Raw genomic sequence first — 23891 nt, 5'->3', positions numbered from 1 at the left:
AGAATCCGAGCCGCGTCTGCAACCTACACCACAGCTCACGGCAACGCCGGATCGTTAACCCACTGAGCAAGGGCAGGGACCGAACCCACAACCTCATGGTTCCTAGTCGGATTCGTTAACCGCTCGCCATGATGGGAACTCCAAGGCAAAATATTTTTAATATTTTCTAGTTTAGTGACAGAAACCCAGGGAATATGTGTAAAGAGTATAAGAGAGTTAAAGGAAGGAGCACAAAACATAATACTGGGTTGGTTTCAACTTATTGATATGGATACATTTACCAGAGATAAGGATTTAGTGTATTAGCACCTACACTATTTACTTGGTAAACTCTCTGAAAATTGGACTCCACAGTGACCTATGTTTAATTAAGTTGAGATAATGGAACTTCCCTGGATAATGTATGAGGAATCCAAAGGTTTAGGGAGATGGGAATGTTGGAGGAGATGAATCACATATTGACCTGCATATCTACTTCCCCCAGGTACATCCACCGAGAGGACTTAAGGGATGCCCCTTTTACTAAAGCATTGAAAAATACATTAGTGAGTGAGAGTACTTCTATCTGAAGCTTTATGCTGGCTTTCTTCTATAGGATAGGCATGATGAGATGACCTGTTTCAGAGTAATAGAGGCTTATGTCAGTGTTTATCCACCGAAGACAAAATGGGTACATTTACCATAAAAAGAAATAGAGATACAGTGGTAATCAGATATTTCGACGCTTGACTAAATGATTACAGTGGTTCTGGGATTAAAACAGATAGCCATCCTAATAAAGTATTGATCATCTACTCATAATATTTAAAAATCTATATCTGGTGACCAAAAATATGACTTTAGTCACCACAGTGGAGAGTTCTGACTTCTCTTACCCAGCTCCCAGACCTGAGCCCCTTTATTGAGAGGGGAGGTCTGATCCCCTTTAGGAAGGATTCTGCAGCACTGCCATTAGCATATACTAAAATCTTCCTCCAGGAGTTCCCATTGTGGCTCAGTGGTAATGAACCCGACTAGTGGTCCCTGAGGATGTGGGTTTGATCCCTGGCCTTGCTTAGTGGGTTGGGGATCCAGCATTGCCATGAGCTGTGGTGTAGGTCGCAGACACAGCTCAGATCCTGCGTTGCTGTGGTTGGGGTAGCTAGCAGCTGCAGCTCTGATTCGACCCCTAGCCTGGAAATATCCATATGCCACAGGTGCGGCCCTAAAAAAAAACAAAACAAACAAACAAAAAACCCAAACAAAAAGACAAAACAACAACAATTTTCCTCCAAGTCTTCTCCATAAGGGCCTGTGACTATTTCCTAAAATGACGGTGTAATGGGGAAAAATCATTATTCAGGGATTTATAACCAGTGGCACTACTGTTAATTTTGGGGGCTCCAAATGCATTCTACCGGTTTAAGTGGGGTTTGTATTGGGCAGATGAGAGATGGAATCTTAACTCAAGTTTGAATTCTGCGGGGCTGAGTGGGTCCATAAAACCATTCTGTGGTGATTTCATCAGCTCCTGGATGTATAATTAGAAGAGAAAACTGGTAATGGCAGAATTTCCATATTGGCTCTTTGATCCTAGAATAAGGACCATTACTATATGCAGGGCCAAATTGAAGCCCTTGGGAGTCCCCCTTCCCCACTTAACACACATCAGAAGAGCAAACAAAAAAATCATTTCTTTCTTGGGATGGCAGAATGGGGGATTACAGAGATTAGCAACACTAATAAAGATTTAAAAGAAGCGAGGGTAATGAGATCTACCTCATGCCAATTTAACTTACCTGTTTGGCCTGTGAAGAAGGCAGATGGATCTTGCAGAATGATTGTGGATGATTATAAATTTAATCAGGTGATGCCTTCAATTGAAGTTGCTCTTCCATATGTAGTAACTCTACTGCAGCAAATCAACACAGCCCCTGTCACTGATAAACAGTTAGTGCCCCAGCAAATGCTTACTTCTCCATACAAATTGGTAAGAAACAGCAGAAGCAATCTGCTTTTACTTGGCAGGGCCAACAGTAGAACTTTACAGTCTTGCCTCAGGGCTACATCAGTTTTCCTGCTCTCTGACATAAGATAGTCCACAGAGATATTGAGCATTCTGACATTCCAATTAGCATTAAGTTGGTCCAGTACATTAATGGCATTATGTCGACTGGATGGGGGAGCAAAAGGAGCAAAGTCTTTAGTTGTCTTCATGAAATGTATACAAAACTGGAGGATGGAAGATAAATTCTTTTTCTGGTATTAATTTCCGCATCAGCTAAGTGCCAGTTATTAAATTACTTTCTCAGCTCCAAACTCACCCCTTTGTACTTTTCTTTTATAGAAGAGCTGGACTTGAAAACCCCATTTCTTTGCCTTGCCAGCTGGCTCTGTTGAGCTCTGCTAATTGGGGCATCAGAGGGAGACCCCATGGCTGAGGAAGGATAAGAGACTTGTTCCTTCAAACTACCTCCTGACTGCTTCTTGTAGCATTTTGATTCCAGTGTGCTTCACTCCAGCAATGCTTCTTTATTCTGGTAGCAGCAGGTCATTTCTGCAACAACAGCTGAATCCAGTTTGCAGTTTTTCTACAGTTTTGTAGTTTTTGTTGACAGCAGCCAGCTGTTGTCCCTGCTGAACTGGTCTGGGGTCCCATGGGGCACCTTCTCTTAGCTGAGACACCAACACCAACTGGGTGATGGCTTCTCAGAGATGTGAGTTTCAGCTCTGTGGGGTCACTCCTCCCAAGTTTGTAAGTTTTTTCCTTTGCTTTCTTTGTTTAGTTGTTTTTTTTTTTCTCCTTAGCCTAAAAGTAATAACAGTTGCTACCTCTGTCACACTTTAAATTTCTCTTTTCAGTTTTTCAATACCCACTTAACTTCATATCTAGTAAACAATTCTTGTTAAATTGTTTGTTCAAATAACTGGTGTGTTTTCTATATCCTTTCTGGACACTGACTGTTAAATCAAGTTAGTATAGGATTATTAAAATTTCAGAAAAATTCTCTACCAAATATTTGATGATATCTACATGGGAAAGAATCTGAAAAAGAATGGGAGTGTGCATATATATAACTGAATCACTTCATTGTACAGCAGAAGTTATCACCACGTTGTAAATCAACTACACTTCAATAAAACTTTTTTTTTGTCTTTTTACCATTTCTTGGGCCTCTTCCCGCGGCACATGGAGGTTCCCAGGCTAGGGGTCAAATCGGAGCTGTAGCTGCCGGCCTACACCAGAGCCACAGCAACGCAGGATCCGAGCCGCATCTGCAACCTACACCACAGCTCATGACAACGCCGGATCCTTAACCCACTGAGGAAGGCCAGGGATCGAACCTGCAACCTCATGGTTCCTAGGCAGATTCGTTAACCACTTCGCCACGACGGGAACTCCTCAATAAAACTTTTTAAAATGAAAGGGGAGTGCCAACTGTGGCTCGGGGGAAACAAACCCAACTAGTACCCATGAGGATGTGGGTTTGATTCCTAGCCTTGCTCAGTGGGTTAAGGATCCGGGGTGGCCTTGAGCTGTGGTGTGGTTCGCAGACATGGCTCAGATCTGGTGTTGCTATGGCTGTCGTGTAGGCCGGCAGCTGCAGCTCTGATTCAACTCCTAGCCTGATAATTTCCATATGCTGCACCCTTGGCCCTAAAAAGAAAGAAAGAAAAAGTTACAATCAGGTAGAGGCAATATATGATTCAATCATACCCTACTCATTCGTAGCTGTTATATATTCCATCTGTATGTATTTATGCTTGTTTTATTACTTTGTAACTAGTCATTTTAAATGTAAAGGTTGGGTTATTCAGGACAGAAAACATGATTTCTTTTTTCCTCCCCAAATTTTAACAAGCTTAGCTATATAAACTATAGTCTTTTAAGTGTCATACTTCATTTGATGTGTGATAAATGAGTTGTAGATATACTGCAAGATAGTTATCTATTTAGCCTTAGGAGTGGCCTGAAGGGCCTAGGGTAGTGGAGTATCTACAGAAATCACCCCTGGTCAGAGGCAGTTTGACCTAAGGATTTTCAGAGTAGTCCAAAGACTTAAAGAGTCTGATGATCTGCCCTAGTGTGCTCATGGTCCCACAGGAGGCAAGCACAATGGAGGACTTGCTTTATCAAATATCCTTTAATAAAGGAGTAAAGCCAAGCAACAATCTACCACTGGGGCATCACTTTCAGAGGCCAGCTGCAGTGTGTATTGCTGCTCATCATAAACACTGAGCTTTGGAGATATTGGAGGAGTGTACGTTCCAGACTCCCAAGAAGCAGGACTCAGAGCCTAAGGTGTGGCCAGGAAAGGCATGGAGGCCTGTCAGATACTCCTCATGGACTCAGCTCCCAAGCTCTCCCTTCATATATATTGAATTCTTTCCCTTTGCTTACAGCTGATGTGCCCTTTTAGTTACATCCAAGTTAGCTGCAGAATTACTGCTCTCATAACATAGTCATACTCTGCAAATTGGAGCTTCGTGATTATTTTGTAAAATATACCTAATATGAAAAAGTCTGAGTGGATTCTAAATCTAGTCATGTTACATTTTCCAGTGGGGAAAAAAGAGGTACTAGAGTCAAATATAACTTGTAAATATTGAATTGTTGTGAAGATTGTTTATCACCTACTTGTACAAACTAAGTGCTCACTGATAATGACAACTAAGTGATCACTGTCAGACTGTTTTGTTCAGGAATTATATTCAGTCATTTCAATTATAAAACCCTAAAGAGAAAATGTTATATTTATAGAAGCAATCTCAGGTTTTTCATTATATTTTTGAGAGACTTTATTTGGAAATACATACATTCAATATTTCATATTCTTAGTATATTTGTTATTTTTAATCATTACAATTATATAAAGTAAATAACTTTTTTCACCAAACCCCAAATCCCTTTTAATTTATCCCAGTGTGCTGAAACAAACATCATTTTTATGGATGTCATGATATGAAAAAAGGTTGAGAAGCACTGTTTTAACTGTTAGATCAGGATTCTTGACCTGAGGCCCATTAACAGATTTCAGCATGTGTGTGAAATATGTAAGTGTACCTTTCTGGCGAGATGGTTAATAGTTTTCATTAAGTACTCAATGCTTAAGAACAAACTGATCTCAGAAATTTCAAAAGTTCCCTTATAATTTCATCCCTTAAGAAGTGATAATACAAGTTAAGGCTTAAATGTGCTCCAATGGCACAACTAGGCCTCCATTATCACAGGTGGGAAGAATAAAGGTGGTATAAATAACTAGAACTTATCTCTTTGGCTTCCTCTTTTGGGAATCCTGCTCTTGGCCTCCCCCTTCTCTAGTTCAACTAGCATATTATGAGGACTCTAGGATCTTCCCTTCACTGGAAGTGGACACCTCTTCTTTCATATCATCAGAGGACCATTATGGAACCAGGTGGAGCCCACGAAAGAACAAATATAAATGGCGCAGAGAGCACAAATTTCAAATGTTCCCCAGTGATCCAGATCAGTTCACAATGTGGCCATATTGAGATCTGCAGGCAATACCATAGAGAATACATTAGCCTAGACCTTCTCCTTGTTTCTAAAGCACTTTGAACATACCTAGACTTTTCCTAAATACCTAGACTTTCCCTTGCGGCCTAGCAGAGGTGACTGAAGAAACAGTGCCAGTAAACCCAACGTAATTAATTACTTGATAAGCTTTTCCCTGCTAACAGGCTAAGAGCCCATGAGAAGTATATTTTTGTTTTTAAAATAGTGACTAATATATAATACACGCTTAGTATTTTCTCAATTAGAGGTGACTAAATTAATGAACCTGCACCAACAGTTTCCAAATCTTAGTTTCCTTTAAAGGTCATATAACAGGAAGGGCTATTCCCTCTGCAAATTAACTTTTGGAATTCCCTGGTGGCACAGTGGTTAAGCATCTGGTGTTGTCACTGCTGTGGCTCAGGTTGCTGCTATGGTATGGTTTGATCCCTGGCCTGGGAACTTCTGGATGCCACTGGTGCAGCCCCCCGCCCCCCCCAAGTTAACTTTCTGTTACAAACGTTTTGTGAATTTGGGTACCTTGTAATCCCAGTTTTGGCTATGATTTTTATCACCTCAAGTATAACGAATAAAGATGTTCTATACCCACCTACAGATAAGGCATGTCTTGACCACTAATCTACTGTTAAGGCATGGAATCATGTCTTTTAAATTATTTTTATCCCATTTTTGCTTGATGCTATTTTCTACACATAGGGTACACTAGCAAAATCTGACTGAACTTGGGACAAACTTCAGAGAATAATAAAGTTATCTTAGTTACATGCAGGGCTTTATGGTTTACACTGCACTTTACTACATACATTATCTCATTTGAGCACAAGGATACTGTGACTTAGAGCTCCATTGCAGAAATGAAGAAGCTAAAGCTCAAAAAGTTTAAACCATTTGCTCGAGGTTTTACAGAGCTGGAACTAGAAGCCAAGTCTCTGATTCCTAGGGCAATGCTCTTTCCCACTGTAAGATTAATAGAATTAAGTCTCTCATCTTCCAAAAGAATTTATGATTATGTTGCTACACAAAAGTAGATATAATCAGTGTTTCTGTCCCTGAGTCAGTAAGAAAACTAACATATAAGTACATTACTAAGACCTATTGATTTGAATAATCTAGAATAATGCTTTGGTTTATAAACCACACTTCATTTATTTGAATTCATTCAGCTTTCAGCTATGTATATTTTTTGCCTATGCAATATAGCTTCCTGTTTGATTTCCAAAGCTTTGGTTCAAAGTTCTCATTCTGAACTTTGTCTTCTCTTTTCCTGTTTACTAAGTAGCTCTGAGAAAAACACAAGATTGTTTAATCTGTGAACCATACAGCTTTGTTTAATTTTGTCTCTCAGGCTCTCTTGACCACCACCAGGGGGCAAAAGCCTACCAGCTGGCTTCTCTGCAGTACATTCCACGGAAGACTGTACAGTACAGGGACCCTCAGTGTCTGATTCTTGATGGAACCTCCCTGCTAATTATTTCAACCACAGGGCCCCAGAGAGAGAACAAAGGCTCAGCACAGAGGGCTCTAGTGGCACTTAACCATACAGTGGCCAGAAAGAGCTCCTGACAGCTCTGTCAGTTTACAAGAAGCAATAAGATCCAAGAGAGTTTGAGTGACAAACAGGAGGTGGTAGGTTAATAACTGCAAGTTCCTGAATGTGTTTTTACAGCTTTAATATATATGGTAGTATGTACCAGCACATCCACTCAAATTGAGAAATAGCTTTGTCAACTCTCTTTCTCTGTGAAATCAATCAGTAGTATCTGCATAGTGCCATTTCCACCCCCCCTTTAATGTCGATTTTTCATTACATTGTTGGCTTATGTTCAACTGATGATTTATCGTTTAGAAAACTATTTCTTTAAAATACTTAATCGGCATTTCACATACGTCTATGAAATAATGGCATCCAGAGACGAAGGAGAGGAAACCTCAACGAGCAAATCCTAGTTAAGAGAATTTCTTCCAGCAAAAAGCAAGTGGGAGGTAAATAGCCGGTTGGACCCTTACAAGTCTGTGAGCCCAGCTTTCTCGGCCTCCCGGGTTCGCTCAGCCTCTCTGCATCTCGAGAATAATGAAGGAGTCCTTAGACACGGGCCAAGGAAATAGAGGAAGACTCCCGAGGTATTAAATTTTAAAATCTTCCTTTCAAAAAGTCTCATCATAAAACACAGACTCGGAGACGGAAGGGTGGAAAAGCTCAGAAAAATCCCCCGAGAGCCGGGGTCAAAGGGAAAGTCTCTAGCCCAGTAAGTCCCACCCACGCACGGGGAAAGCGTTTCAAACCCCGCGGCGCCCTTTCCCACCAGGAAACTTGTTTGCCTCAGGCTTTTCACCTCAGTTTCTTTTCACTAAGGTGGGTTAGGCTCTGCGCCCCACCTCAGAAAACGGTTATCCCTCAGGCTTGGGGACCCGAGAGACGCCCCAAGCCCCTACGCCCCGCCTCCCATCGCAAGCCCCAGCCCCCAGCACGGCCAAACTGCACGATTCCAGAGCCCAGGAGGAAACCCGGGAGGGGGCGGCGGCCCGAGGCGCACACACCCGGCCGGCTTCCGGCAACTCAAGGGTTACGGCGAGGCGGCGGCGCGCGCCGAGGGGAGAGGCGGTTGCTGACAGGTGGCGCCTGCGCACTGGGAGCGCTCATTGTGCCCCGCAGCTGCCGAACCGCCCGCCCGCCCGCCCGCCAGCTGCCCGTTCGGCGCGTCAGTCTTGAGAGTCCGGTGGTGGGTGCGGAGCCTGCGGCCGTTCCCGCGGCCTCGTCCTCCTCCCCGTTCCCCTCACCCCTTCCCCACACCCCTTGCCCCATCCCGGCTCCGTCACCCTCCCGCCCCCCACACTCAGGACAAGAATGCCCTGCCCGGAACAGCCCAGCAGCGCCTAGATGGCTTTGGTCACGGTCCAGCGGTCGCCTACCCCCAGCACTACCTCCAGCCCCTGCGCCTCGGTGAGTCCCTCCCGGCGGCCGCTCCGCTCGCTTCTGTCACTGCGGCTCCGCTTTGCCTCAGCGGGTCCCGCCGAGCGCCACTGCGCACGCGCCGCGCCGCTTCCCAGGCCTTGGCACTCGGCTGCCGCGAACCCCCCCACACCCCCATCTTAAAGACGAGCTGCGGGAACTACAGGACGTTGATTTGTGCCCCCATCACTCCGGGCACCTGGCGCCTCACAGTCCTCGCCCCGAATCCCCCTGTGGCATGCCTTCCTCTGGCTTGAGCACTTCCTTTCGGGAATGAGTCATTCTTGCTTTTCGCCCTCCCCCTTCCTTCACCCTCCGTTGCTCCGCTGCAGGGAGAGGACCCTGGGACTCCATCGTTGCCCCTAACACACACCCACATCCCCTTACCCACACCCAATTCGTGGACCCGTTCAATATTCGCACATTGCACGCCCTTCTCCGGGCTCTCCGGGTGTCTGCTTTCCCCCTGGTCCCTTGCTGTCCTTCTTGTGCTCTGTCCGTTCGGGCTTCATTGGACTGCTGAACGGTAGTTACTCCTCGGTTTCTTCCCTTCTTCGCCTCCTCCAAAGGGTGGCCGCGGTCTCTGCTCCTTGGATCTCTTACCTTTCCCCTACAAGGTCCCAAAGCATCTGGCGCTGCTTGATGACCAGTGCCAATTCATTTACATCTTACAGACATTTATGCCTTACACTCAGCTGCTCATGATCGTTCTTGTTCTTGGGTCGTGTGTACGGCTCGTTACTTCACATGCCTATGCCAGTGAAGCGTGCTTCCAGAAGGAAAATACCCAGTAACCAGCCTTTTCCTGCTGGGCCCTTCTAAGCCTTGGTTCCTCGCCCCACCCCCACTCCTATACACTCCATTCTTTTAGGCTCCCCCCCCCCAAATGTTTAGTTTTTCAAATAAAATATTGCACCAGTGGGGCGAAATAGGATCTTAAAAAAAAAAAAAAATCCAGATGTTTTAGAAGGAAAAGATCGAATGAATGTATGAACAATTGGAAAAACCATTTTGAATTTCCTACAGAACTGTAATTTTTAAAGCTGTGTTGGTGGATTTAGTGGTTTCAACTTGCAAAAAGGCATTCAATAAACACTGTACCACCTTCCACTGTAAAAATTCTGCTTAATCTAAATATTTATATTTTAAGTGAGGTGTGAACTTTGATATCTTGAAAATAAGCTGGTTTGTAATTTCAACATAGTTTCCTGAATTTCAAATTTTTATTGTGTATGGTGCTGGTTTCTTTTTCTCTTGTGCTAGTTTTTGCACTTTGTGTGGCCAAATTGGCAGCTGTATCCTAATTTTATAGGTGATTATACTTCATAGATTACCTTACCTTGTATTGTTTCCAGAAAGCAGAACTAGCTAAGATCCTTGGATAGAGAAGTTCAAGGAGGCAGATTTCCAGTCATTGTAAGGAGGAATTTTCAAACAGTGGAGTGGACTGTCTTGCAAAATAGTGCCCATTGCTGAAAGCAAAGGCTGGAGGACCTTTTGCCTAGGAGTTGGTAAAAAGAATTCCTGCGGTGGGGGGGCCTTCTAAGGCTCTTTGCAACTTTTAGGATTATGTGATTTGAGAATAACTGCACGTGAAAGCTAGTGAAATATTTAAGGGTCCTCTGAAGACAAGTATCAGGGATGTAAATTCAATATACTTTATTCTTATATGCTAGTTTTTAGAAAGTCATTAAAATACCATCAGACCATCTTAATTCGCTCTACCTTTTGGGTTTGGGCCTGATTTTGGCTGAGAAAGCAACTGAAGTTTAGTTGAGTTGTGCAGGTAAGCCAGGAACCAGTATTATAGTGACATAATTTTCCCTGGGCATTGTTGAAAATAGTTTATACTATAATAATTATATATGTATTTCATGTTATCATACTAATTTTCTGGAAGTGAATGTTTAGTGTATAGTAATACCGTATCTACTTAATAAGACTTAATTAGTCAAAACTTGGTTATTTTAGAGGTATGTTAATAGATACTTTTTGACACAGGTAATTAAATTGATCATGTGGTAGGCTCAGTTGTTGAACTGAATGACATATTTCTACATCTACTTGGTATAGTAGCCTGGTTATTTCAGTTTGTGTGTGGCCCTGGAAGTAAAGGAGTCCTGGGACTGGTGTGGGTGTGTGTGTGAGAGAGAGAGAAAGGGAAACAATCAGCATTTTTAGCCTGACTGTGAGCCTGTTTACCTTTACCTTTAAATTGTCTTATTTCATTTCATTGTCTCATGGCCCTTGTGTTCTAATATTTGGCTGCTGTCTGACCTGCATATATTTGCTGTTGCATCTCTCGGTGCATGAATAGGTTGAGTTGTTTGTTTTAAAAGAGATCATAAAGAATCTATAGAACCATGAAAGGAGAGGTTTAGTTTTGTGAGGCTGGAAATTTAGATTTTTTAATAAATCATTTTAACTATTCTAGTATGCTTTTTCAGTGCAGGAGGTAAGATAATACTATCAGCTTTTCAATATTCTTTTATTAGGGATTATACAAATCTATTGATCATCTACTGGGTGTGAATGACTACTATAGTGCTAAGATGTATAAGATTTTGACCCTATCTGTCAGGGTCATGTAATCTTGGGAAGAATGGGGGGCTGGAGGGGTGGGACAGGGACGGGAGGAGGAACAGACATGAGGTAATAGTAGAAAAAGGGAGTGAGGGGAATAGTACTCTATATTCATGAGCAGCCAGTTTGTAATGGCTATAAGTTTGTCTGAATTCAAATTAAGATAAATTCACTAGTGGCAATAGGAATAATAACGATACCTACACTGCTTGAGTCTTTCTCTATACTAGGCATCATGCTAAGTGCTTTACTGGAGTAATTTATTTACTCCTCACAATATGCCCGAGGGAAATTGCTATTATCCCCATCTTATGGATGAAACTGAGGTAAAGAGCTATTAAGGAATGTACCCAGTGACACTCAGATGTGTCTAACTTTAGAATCTTCCATCTTTTTCCTTCCTGGTGGTAATCAAAGAGAAGTATACATAGTTAGGTGGCTTTTGAACTAGGCCTTGAAAGCTAAATTGAATTTTTATAGGCCAAGCTATAACCTGGAAAGCAGAGAGGTACTCCAAGTGGAGTGAAAGCTGTGTACACCTAGACTTAGAGGCAGAAACATACAAGGCATATCTGAAGGACTTAAATAGACCAGTTTGAGGAAGGATTTGTTTGGAAGAGTAGAAATAGATAAAGGTGAGGAGGCAGCTAGGGCTGCAAAGGGACTGCTGGCTGATCTTAGGAATTTGAACTTGACAGAGAAGATAATGGAGGGTCCGAGGAGGTTTTTGAGCAGATGTGATCACAGTGGTGTTTTAAGAAAATTGATCTACCAGCTGTGGGCCAGAGGGAGTTGAGAGAAGGAGAGAAGGCATGAGTTGAGCCAATTAGAGGCTGTTAGAGTAGGCCAGGTGTGAGATAATAAAGGCCTGAACTGGAAATGTGAAAGAAAGGAAAGAAAAGGATAGATGTAAGGGATTGTGGAGAAGATAAAAAGGGACCTAGGACTGATTGGCTATAGGGGAGGAGGAGTCAGAAATGCCAACTCTTAGACTACATTGTTTTTCCTAGATGATAGATGTTTCCTAATTCATTTGGGGCAATTTAAGAATTATCTCTTACCTTCTGTCTTTCTTGTGTGTATTTTCTGAATGGATATCTGTATTGATCCAGGGTCATATAAACACAGTGAAATACCATAAAATGCTTTTTTAAAAAATTTTGTATAGTGCTCTTTTTTTTTTTTGGCCATGCCCATGGCATGTGGAAGTTCCCAGGCCAGGGATTGAACCCAAGCCACTGCATTGAAAACCTTGGATCCTTAACCCACTAGGCCACTAAGGAACTCCTATATAGTGCTTTATACTTTCCAGAGGTTTTGTGTTCATGGTCTAATTTAATTCTAGTATAGCCTCATAAGTTATACAGGACAGATATCAAGGTTAAAAGGCTTGCCAAAGGTTACAGAACTGTTGGTATAAGATCCTGCATTAGAACTAAGTTCCGGGAGTTCCTGTTGTGGCTCAGCAGAAATGAACCTGACTAGTATCCATGAGGGTGTGGGCTTGATCCTTGGCCTTGCTCAGTGGGTTAAGGATCTGGCGTTGCCGCAAGCTTCCATGTAGGTCACAGAAGTGGCTTGGATCTGGCATTGCTGTGGCTGTGGTGCAGGCTGGCAGCTATAACGCCAATTCAACCCCTAGCCTGGGAACTTCCATGTGCTGCACCTGCAGCCCTAAAAAAACCCAAAAAATAAAACAAGACAAAAAAACCACTAAGTTCCCTGGCTCTTGGTTCACTGCCAGTATAGTAAAGAAACCAAGACTTGAGATGCAATCAAGAACTCACTGTCTTTTGAATTCCTTTATATATTGTCTGCTTTGACTGTATAACTGTCTAGAACAGAATCATCCTAGTCTGTACAAATCATTCATATGTGATACCCTTATTTGAAGCCTATTATCTCTTAGTTTACACATAAATCTTCTAAACTTGAATATTTAGTTTCTGTACTCTTAGAAGATTACTGGCAGCAAAATAGGATTGGAAAGGGCCAGGTGCTGCTAAAGGCAAGCTCCTTATAGTTCTGGGAGATGATAGCTGATATACAGTAAGGGAGGAGGAAGAAAACCTATAAGTAATTGGCCTAAGGAAAAAAATTTAACAGTTAGAGACTTAATGTAAGTCTAAGAGCCTCTGAGAGCCAGTACTCCTTCAGAGCAACTATTACATAGTTATAATGATGACCCTGGGTCATGTTAAGAATGCTTAATCTTATTTTGTCTTTATTTAAGCAGTCAGGGTTGAGTGAAATGTATTTATTTTTTATTTTTTATTTTTTATTTATTTTGCCTTTTTCTGCGGCCGCTCCTACGGCATATGGAGGTTCCCAGGCCAGGGGTCTAATTGGAGCTGTAGCTGCCGGCCTACGCCAGGGCCGCAGCACCGAGGGATCTGAACCGAGTCTGTGACCTACACCACAGTTTACGGCAACGCGGGATCCTTAACCCCCTGAGCAAGGTCGGGGATCGGCGATCGAACCGCAACCTCATGGTTCCTAGTCGGATTCATTAACCACTGAGCCACGACAGGAACTCCCAAAATGTATTTCTTGATTGAGATCCTTCCAAATTTCACCACGGACTTGATGTTTAAGATGCATATTTTAATTAATAGGAAAATTCATATATATGTATATTTCCTGGTGATGTGAAATAGATACTGTCATATTATATATATTCAAATATGATCACACCTCTCTCCTTAGGCAGAGAAAATAAAGACATAGCAGATACAAAATTGATTTATATAAAGTGTACTCTTAAAAGTTATGTTTTTAGGAGTTCCCGTCGTGGCGCAGTGGTTAACGAATCCAACTAGGAACCATGAGATTGCGGGTTCGGCCCCTGCCCTTGCTCAGTGGGTTAATGATCAGGTGTTGCCGTGAGCTGTGGTGTAGGTTGCAGACGCGGCTCATATCCCGCGTTGCTGTGGCTCTGGCGTAGGCTGGCGGCTACAGCTCGGATTAGACCCCTAGCCTGGGAACCTCCATATGCCGCGGGTGTGGCCCAAGAAATAGCAAAAAAAAAAAAAAAGTTATGTTTTTAGAAAAAATTTTTCTCTTTTTAGGTCCGCACCAGTGGCATATGGGAGTTCCCAGGCTAGGGCTAGAATCCGAGCTGCAGTTGCTGGCCTGCACTACAGCCACAGCAACAGCAGATGCAAGCCATGTCTAAAACCTGCACCACAGGGAGTTCCCGTCGTGGCGCAGTGGTTGACGAATCCGACCAGGAACCATGAGGTTGCGGGTTCGGTCCCTGCCCTTGCTCAGCGGGTTAACGATCCGGCATTGCCGTGAGCTGTGGTGTAGGTTGCAGACGCGGCTCGGATCCCGCGTTGCTGTGGCTCTGGCGTAGGCCGGAGACTACAGCTCCAATTCGACCCCTAGCCTGGGAACCTCCATATGCCGCGGGAGCGGCCTAAGAAATAGCAAAAAGACAAAAAAAAAAAAAAAAAAAAAAAAAAAAAAGAAAGAAAAAAAGAAATATATGCCAATTGTAGGAAATTTGGAAAATACGGAAAAACACAGAAAAGAGAATAAAAGATATGTACCACACAGCTGAGTGTGTGTTTTAGGTAGCTGAAATGCTGCTGTATCTATAATTTTGTATGCTTTTTTAAAAAGTTTGACATATATCATAGAAGTATTGTCACATTAAATGACTGCATTGAGTAGTTATTCTAACCATTCCATTACTGGTGAATATCTAGTTTTTTTTCTAATTTTTTTTCTATTATAAATTAAGTTGCAGTGACCATTACTGTGCATAAATATTTGACTGCATTTTGGAACATCTGTTAAAGTTTTAAGAAATACAATTACTGGGTCACTGAATATAAATAATTTTAAGATTCCCATTACACATTTATACTTTTTAGGAAAGTTGTTTCCTATTAACACTTATTCCAACCACATAATATAAGAATGCCCATTTCTCCCAGCCTTACTAACATTGGTTATTCTCATTTTGTTGTTAATCATTGGTAATTGTGACTTGATACGTATTTTATTGTTATAGTACTTAGTTGACTTGATATGTATTTTATTGTTAGGCAAGTTGAGTATTTTTCAAATGTTTATTGAGCATCTGTGTTAACTTTTTTAAAAAGACAGCTTTATTGAAGTGTAGTCTACAAGCCCTAAAATAAACCTGTTTTAATAAGTGTATAATTCAGTGATTTTTAGTGAACTTGCAAAGTTGTGCAACCTTCACTGTAATCCTGTATTACTATTTTATGAGCTCTTTGTTCATTCTTTTCAATCTGTGCATCCTCTTAATACATCATGAATATTAATCCATTATATGTATGAAAACTATTTGCTTTTTAAATGCTTGTGTTGCCCTTACAGTAAAGTCTACACTCCATAGTTTTGCTAGCAAGACTTCTAGTGAACCAACCTTGCTTACCTCTTCAGCCTTGACTCTTCCCAAGTCCCTGCCTTGCACACTGCTCAGTCAAGCTGACATGCCATGCTCCCTTTGATCTCTAGGCTTTTGCACATGCCCTTTCCTTTACCCGGAACACCTTTCCTTCATCTCTTTCCCTGACTAATTCCTACTCATCCTTCAGGTCTCAGCTTAAATGTCACTTCTTCTGGGAAGCTTCCCTGACTCCACTCCCAGACTATGGTAGGTGCTCCTTCTCTGTGCACCATAGCACCCTATACTTACCTGTGGTGGCTCTTATCTCTTTATTGTACTTGGCTGTTTGACTGCTTATTTCTCCAACCTTTAAGCCAGGGACTGGGTCTATTGGCATATTTTTGTATCACCAGGCTCAAAAATATTGCACTATGGATCAATTAATGGATTGATGAATAATATTTATATTTAGCAGGGTTTTTTTTTTTCCATTTTGAGTTCTTCTGTTGTTTTTAAGCATTGTTCTTTTCCAGAAGCCCAAAGAGTATGACCACCCTTGAGACTTTTGATACATATTGATAAATTGTCCTCAATAAAGGTTAAATCAAATTTTGTTGACATGCTGTGTGTAAAAACATCTGCCTCACTGTACCCTCATCAGCCCTAAGTATTGTCATCATTCATTTTCTTTATCATAATAAGAGCTCCTCTTTATTGAACATTTAGTGTGTGCCAAACACTGTGCTAAGTACCTCACATGCATTATATTGTTTAATTTTTGCATCACTCCTCTGGTATAGATATTATTATTATCTATAATTTACAAAGAAAATTGAACATTAAGGAAGTAAAATGAATTGCCCAAGATTATAAGAATCCTTTCTGTTAAGCACTAGTATTTTATTGTTGTTTTAATTAATTTTTTTATCAGAGGTTAAACTTCTTTTTTGGGAGGGTTGTCTTTTTAGTGCCACACCCGCAGCACATGGAGGTTCCCAGGCTAGGGGTCTAATGGGAGCTGTAGCTACCGGCCTACGCCACAGCCACAGCAACACCAGACCCGAACCACATCTGCGACCTACACCACAGCTCATGGCAATGCCGGATCCTTAACCCTCTGAGCAATGCCAGGGATCCACCGCACAACCTCATGGTTCCTAGTCGGATTCGTTAACCACCGCGCCATGACGGGAACTCCAGAGGTTAAACATTTTTCAAATATTTACTGTTATTTATTTTATAGTCCTTGTTTTTTAAGTCATTCACATGATTACCCCAGCCTTCTCCATGAATGGTTATTTTTACCATATTGATTTGTAAATATTCTTTATATACTTAGATATTAACCTTTTCTGCTATATTGCACATTTTGCCTGTTTTCATTTGCCATTTTGTTTGTTTTTAATTCATTTGATGTACAGACATTTAAAAAAAAATTTTTTTTTTTTTTTTGGTCTTTTTGCTATTTTGTGGGCCGCTTTCGCGGCATATGGAGGTTCCCAGGCTAGGGGTCGAATTGGAGCTATAGCTGCCAGCCTACGCCAGAGCCACAGCAACGCAGGATCCGAGCCGCATCTGCGACCTACACCATAGCTCACGGCAACGTCAGATCATTAACCCACTGAGCAAGGGCAGGGATCGAACCCGCAACCTCATCATTCCTAGTCAGATTCATTAACCACTGCGCCATGACGGGAACTCCGACACTTAAAAATTTTAATGCTATCAATCCAGAGTCTTTGTGTGTGTGTTTCCTTTGTTTTCTTACTTCAATTTTCCTTCAAGAGAATAGAGAAATAAATATTCACTAATATTTTCTTACATGGTTTTATAGTTTATTTTTATACTTTTTTTTTTTTTTTTTTTTTGGCTTTTTGCTGTTTCTTTGGGCCACTCCCGCGGCATATGGAGGTTCCCAGGCTAGGGGTCTAATCGGAGCTGCAGCCACCGGCCTATGCCAGAGCCACAGCAACGAGGGATCCGAGCCGCGTCTGCAACGTACACCACAGCTCTCGGCAACGCCGGATCCTTAACCCACTTAGCAAGGGCAGGGACCGAACCTGCAACCTCATGGTTCCTAGTCGGATTTCGTTAACCACTGCGCCACAACGGGAACTCCTATTTTTATACTTTAATTATCTGAAATTAATTTTACTGAATGGTGTGAGGTAAATATTTAATTAATTGTGTTCCAAATAGTTAACTTGTCCCAGTTCGTTTTATGAAACAATCACTTCTTTTTTCTAGTTCCATCCTTGGGAAATACTGCATTAGGATATAAGCTAGAATGTGTTCCAGTGAAGTTCTGTTGCCTGTCCCACAGGAGTTTGGTTTAGCACATATTACTTAGTATTTATTAAATTGCGTGGTCAGAAAATAAACTAGCTTATATTTTAAAAATTGACTGCTGTCTAGGAAGTCCAGAGGAAAAACAACCTTTGGTACTCAAAAGCTGTCTTCAAGTCTCTTGTCCTTTCTTTCTGGCTTCATATGAGAGGGAGGAGATTGTAGATTAAGCCCAGGCTGAAAAAGGAACCACGCGGAGCCCACACTGTCTTCCACACATTACATATTGTTCCTGGTTCCAGTGGCTTAGAACTTTGCTGTTTTTTCCAATTGGCTTCCCAGTGCTTAGCCTGTAGTAGACATTTGCATGTCCATGTTTTTCATTTATTTAAGAAACCTAGCTGTAGTAGGGAAACTATTTTTTTTTGCAAAAAGTGCCCAATATGATTATTGGTAAGACTCTTTACCCAATTTGAAGTATGCCAGAGGTCAGGTGTACATGGAAGGAATCTTATTAATCAGCAGATACGTAATAAGTGCTATTTTGTGCAGGTAATGCCATCCATTCTTTTTCTCTGGTTCACAGCAGTGAATCCTTTTCAGATGTGTTTACAAACTGCCCTGCATTTTCTTGCCCAGCTGAGCGGTACAGCTACTGATCACAGTGCCCCTCGTTTTCCTGTTTGTCAAGAGAAAGTCAGGTGAGGTAATCTTGGCTCTGAAATGTAATGAAAGTTCCCATAGATTTCCTGAAAGTGAAATATTTCACTTACTTAGTGGGAGAGGATACGCTTAGAAACAAATGGGCAGAAGTAATGTACTGTGTTATAGCCTAGATTTTATGGAACTGTTTGAAGTGATTTTTTTTTTTTAAAGGTAATTTAGTACCTTTTTGTATCCTGTGCTGTACTTGATTCTGAAGGTATCTGTATTCATGTCAGGATTGGGGATTCAGCAGTCCCTGGCATCAGGAAGCTTAGAGTATTGTGGAAAGATTGATATTAAATAAGTAATTATAGTGCAGTGTGGTAATCACAATTGATATATTAGCCTTGAGGAAGAGAAAGGCTAGCCAGGACTTTTGAGTTCAACCTTAAAGAGTAAGTGGAGTTGGCCAACAATCAGTGTGTTAAGAGTGAGTAACAGGAGGGAGGCAGGCATTTCTAAGTATGAACTTAAGGCGCAGGGCTAGACATGGCACATATGTGCTGGAAATTATAAGCAGTACAGTATTGGTGCTGAATGAAGTGCAGAAGGTGGGGCTGGAGAAGCAAAGATAGTTTCTTTTGAATTGTAGCACATGTGCCTTTTTACTATGTATGTAATCTCTTGGCTTTCCTTTAAAGTGAATTTGTTGAGATTTGTGATATGGTCAAGAAACCTTAAAGTATAACTGTATAGCTTCAAGTTTCTAGTGTTTTCTGTGCTTCAGACACTACATTCAGCACTAACAGGAATCACAAGAACGATTTGAAGAAGTACTATCATTGTTCCCATTTTACAGATGAAGAAACTGATTTTTTCAGAGAGGGTTTAGACTCCTCCAGCGAGGAGTGGCAGAGATGGGATTTAAACTTCACACTCAGAGACCAACTCTAGACTAAATTACCTTCTGGGTGTTAGAGTTAGTCTTGGTGTCTAGGTGCTGTTTGATTTCTTCCCTTTTTTTCTAAACCATTTTCCTTCATGTTTGCCCTGCTGTAGTTTAAATCACTGCAACATGAATCATTTCGCTGTGTGTGCCTTGGTACTTGATAAACTCAGTTCAGCAGAAGTTTGTTAAGAAGCTTCTCAAGCCCTAATGGATGATATAAAGCATTATCTTTGCCTTAGCAGGTTTAAGAGGAAGGCAGGAGTTCCCGTCGTGGCGCAGTGGTTAACGAATCCGACTAGGAACCATGAGGTTGCGGGTTCGGTCCCTGCCCTTGCTCAGTGGGTTAACGATCCGGCGTTGCCGTGACCTGTGGTGTAGGTTGCAGACGCGGCTCGGATCCCGTGTTGCTGTGGCTCTGGCGTAGGCTTGGTGGCTACAGCTCCGACTCGACCCCTAGCCTGGGAACCTCCATATGCCGCGGGAGCGGCCCAAGAAATAGCAACAACAACAACAACAACAACAGCAAAAGACAAAAAAGGCAAAAAAAAAAAAAAAAAAAAAAAAAAAAAGAGGAAGGCAGCTGTAAGCTAAGCATGCATAATAAAAAACAAAAACCCTAGTATAGTGAATGTAATAGGAGAGGCACAAACCAGGTGTGAACATGGGAAGAGGATATCACTTTTGTAGGGGGTTTTGGACAGGGAACGTGTAACAGACTAATTGGAAAAGATGGAGGAGTGAAAGATTTTTTTCAGCCAAGAAAATTAAAGATATGTTAATTCCTTCTACATAGTCATCTCTTTCACAGTTAGAGGCCAGTTTTTTCTACAGGGTGATCGTTGAAATTGTAAGATATTGTTGTCTAAGGCATGGAGGCCAGATACTGAAGCTTCTGTCTTTGCAAAGTGTATGTAGGTATTACCTTGTCCCTTGCTGTTTGTCCTCTCCCACCTTTCTATCTTCTCCCATTAAAGAAAAACAACCACCACCACCTTTTTTTTTTTTTTTTTTTTTTTTTGCTGCATTCTTATAGATGAATATGTGAAATTACATTTATTGAAGTTTTAGGAAAGATATTTCTGCGCGAGCTAATCTCATTAGAGCAGTGATTCTTCACTTGTTGCTTCAGATACATTTTTTTTTTTAATTAAAAAAAATTTTTTTTTGGGTCTTTTTGCCTTTTCTAGAGCCGCTCCTGTGGCATATGGAGATTCCCAGGCGAGGGGTCCAGTCAGAGCTGTAGATGCCAGCCTACACTAGAGCCACAGCAATGTGGGATCCAAGCCACATCCAAGCCGCGTCTGTGACCTACACCACAGCTCACGGCAACGCTAGATCCTTAACCCACTGAGCAAGGCCAGGGATTGAACCCGCAACCTCATGGTTCCTAGTCAGATTCGTTAACCACTGTGCCACGATGGGAACTCCAGAGATACTTTTATAGAAAGAGTAACAATTTAGGAAAGCCCTTTTTCACACTTATGATACTTAGCATGTCTCAGGTAAGAATTAAACCACAAGTTAGCACCTCATGCCCCATTATCTTAATCTGTTAGGGAAGCTCATTGATTCTTTGGGTTTAAGAAAGTGATTGTGGTTTAGAATAAAAATAGTATCTGCCAGATATTCTAATATAGATCACATGAGAGTGGGGAAGCCCTAAAATATTTTCATTTCTCTCTTCTACGGCCTTCAGAAATGCAACATGAAGCAGTCTTAGCATAGCAGTTAAGAGTGTAAGGTCTGAAAACAATCTGCCTGAGTTTGAAAACCCTCCCTTTACAGTTTCCTAGACTTGTACAAGTCACTCAACTGTCTATGCTTCAGTTTGCCCATCTGTAAAATAAGGGTAATAATAGTAAAATAAGGGTAACAATAGTACTTCTTCCACAGAATTAAGCATTAAGTGAGAGGATGTCTTAGATTCCTGCCTGGCACCAAATAAGCATGCAGTTGTGAAGTGTTATTCATTTTTATAGTGACAGTGATTTAGGATTGCTATTTGGTTATTAAGCAATTTTTCATTAAAACAAAAATTTGGTGGGGAAGATACTTGTTTTATGACAATATAACTCAAATGAATAGCCTATTTCAAGAGATTTTTTTTTTTTTTTTAATTTCTTCTTTTCTTTTATTTTTTCATTTTGGCCATCCCACAGTGGAGTTCCTGGGCCAGGGATCAGATCCAAACCATGGTTTCGACCTCAGCCACAGCCGTGGCAATGCCAGATCCTTAACCCACTGTGCCTGGCCAGGGATTGAACCTGTGACCCAGTGCTCCCAAGTCTCGTTTGATCCCGTTGCACCACAGTGGGAACTCCTTATTTCTTTTTTAATTCAATAATAGCTACATCTTTAAAATTGGAGAATCTCAGCTCTAGTTACCAATCTCCATGGCGAAGTATGTGGTGTATGATTTTGTAATAACCCGGGAGCACCATACAGAATTATTACTGTAACCATAATCTTTAAAAATCTTTTTTCCCTTGAGAGCTTATCAAATTTTCTAGGCCATGATTAGCAGCATATTAATCTATTGGAGATGTTTTGCTGTATGGTAGCACACATCTGATCACCTTAATTTGTGTAGTCAAATAGTAGACTGAATGTATTTGTGTTTCTATTGATGGAGATTGAGTCATGTGGCAAAATAGAGCAGAAATTGACAGATTTTTAAAAATATTTAAATACACTGAATGTATTCATGGGTTTAAATATATCCTTGTACAGGGAAATAATAGGTGAGAAGAATGATCTAATCCAGCTATACCAAACAGTAGAAGTTGAATGCAGCTTTTTGAAAATGCATTTCCGAAGCAGTTGGATGAACTCGCATATGATATAATGAGAGAGCTTTGGTTCAGACTTGAGTTGCATTTTTATTACAATTTTTATTATTGAGCTCTGTCAGAAAATAGGGACAACCTGTTTCTTCCTAGAGAGAGTACTGAAAAAAATTGCATTAAGATTTCTATGAGCACCGTATTTTTTTGATTTGTCTATTTGATCTGTCCTTGTACAAGCTGCAGCTTTCTCAACTCTGAGCATTTTTATGCTGATTCTTTGGTTTCCAATTAAGCTTCAAAGGAAACTATACTGGCTGTAAAGAAAGCCTCGTTAGGAGTTCCCATCGTGGCGCAGTGGTTAACGAATCCGACTAGGAACCATGAGGTTGCGGGTTCGGTCCCTGCCCTTGCTCAGTGGGTTAACGATGTTGCCGTGAGCTGTGGTGTACGTTGCAGACGTGGCTCGGATCCTGCGTTGCTGTGGCTCTGGTGTAGGCCGGCGGCTACAGCTCCGATTAGACCCCTAGCCTGGGAACCTCCATATGCCGCGGAAGTGGCCCAAAGAAATAGCAAAAAGACAAAAAAAAAAAAAGAAAGCCTCCTTAGGCAAGGTGTGGCTGAAAAATCCAGGAATTCCTCCTCTTGCCTACAAAACATTTTTGCAGGATATAGAATCTTGAAAATTAAATCTGGAGCTCTTAAGAGAAAGAAAATATTCTTAGATTTCCATTTATGCACCATTTTTGTAGAATTATAATCTATAAAGATTTTAAAAATGAGAAAATTTTATTATAACCATGAAAAGTCTTAATTGTGTTCTTGAAATTGTCTTATAGAAGACTATAGTTGTGGTATAAAATGAAAAAATTTTAAAGTCTCACACTTGAACCTGTGTTTCATGAGCTTGCCAGTCTGCGGAAAGTTAGAAATAGAGGAGTTCCCTGGTGGCCTATTTAGGGAAGAATCTGCTGTGGCTCAGGTTCAATCCCCGGCCTGGGCAGGTGCAGCAAAAACAAACAAACAAAGAAAGAGAGAAATTAGGCTTTGGTTTGTTTTTTAGTTGTCTTTTCAGGTGATTCAAGGCACTTAGAGGAAGACTATCTTAACAGGTCTCAGGCTTATGCTTTTTCTTTTTCCATAGGTTATTGAATTGCATTCATTATAAACATTTATTAAGTCTCTACTGTGCATAAGACTTTATTATATCGTTCAAGCCTCTGGTACAGTGTACTACAAATTGCCTTATCTTGAACATGTGATCTAGAAAAGTGGATGATTAAGGTTCTGTGTTTTATTCTTTTTTCATTGGTCTGATATACTGAAATCTCCCATTTGATTTTGTACTTGAAAATTTTTGTATTCTATTTGTGGCTCACATTTCCGAAATAACCATAATATTGATTCTCTAATTAGAAATAACTTTTTTGCAATGGTGTGTGGACTCCAAAGTTAAACCTTATAGAATTGGATCCTATGTGGTCCTACATTCAAAGACAAAGGAAAGAAATTATTGAAATGGTCAGTTGCCTTTGGAAAATATTTGAATATACATAAGTGTTACTTGAAAATGTATGGGTCAGCAGTTGAGAAAATGGCTTATAGTTATCTCTTGACCTGTCCCTAAAATTAGAAAGTTCTCTTTTCTCATTTTGCTTTTTGCCTGTTTCCCTTGGTTTATTACTGATTTTCTGAAATATCACTTTGGAAGTTGAGAGCAGACTTTAAGATCAATAGCCTGTGTGACAGCGATATTGAAATAATGAATTTTTCAATGCTGCTAAACTTTTCTCATTTATATTCCTCTGAAGAAA

The 23891-nt window shown here is 41.1% G+C and overlaps 2 protein-coding genes and 1 long non-coding RNA gene across 49 annotated transcripts in view; 1 reads left to right on the top strand and 2 right to left on the bottom strand.

The window, feature by feature from the left end:
* The window catches only part of EFCAB5 (EF-hand calcium binding domain 5), a 118781-nt gene extending 110287 nt beyond the window's left edge, over nucleotides 1-8494 (bottom strand). For 37 of the 40 annotated variants that reach the window (XR_014821480.1, XR_014821486.1, XR_014821483.1 and 34 more), the window contains exon 1: nucleotides 8441-8494. The gene's annotated coding sequence lies outside the window, so the exon portion shown is untranslated. Of the gene's footprint in view, nucleotides 1-8428 lie in introns of all 40 variants that reach the window. The other 3 variants (XM_084985345.1, XM_084985351.1, XM_084985359.1) reach the window with 1 other exon arrangement.
* Nucleotides 8158-23891, top strand: part of SSH2 (slingshot protein phosphatase 2) — a 267869-nt gene continuing 252135 nt past the window's right edge. For all 8 annotated transcript variants that reach the window (XR_014821493.1, XM_084985385.1, XM_084985388.1 and 5 more), the window contains exon 1: nucleotides 8158-8459. Coding sequence is in view for 7 of the 8 variants with exons in the window: in XM_084985385.1 (XP_084841511.1) it covers nucleotides 8397-8459 (63 nt within the window). In the remaining variant the exon portion in view is untranslated. The remainder of the gene's footprint in view (nucleotides 8460-23891) is intronic.
* LOC146398290 (uncharacterized) lies at nucleotides 8619-14085 on the bottom strand. The gene is made up of 2 exons (XR_014821679.1): nucleotides 14037-14085; nucleotides 8619-13357 (listed from the first exon to the last, which is right to left on the bottom strand). It is a non-coding gene; the product is annotated as an uncharacterized LOC146398290 (long non-coding RNA).

This window comes from Sus scrofa, chromosome 12 (assembly GCF_054392235.1).
Source record: "Sus scrofa isolate SSC_HxYL_T2T_F1_AM1 chromosome 12, Sscrofa_HxYL_maternal_Yorkshire_Landrace_v2.0, whole genome shotgun sequence".
NCBI lineage: Eukaryota > Metazoa > Chordata > Mammalia > Artiodactyla > Suidae > Sus > Sus scrofa.
Note: the sequence above shows the minus strand (reverse complement) of the source record. Positions and strands in the feature narration are given on the sequence as shown.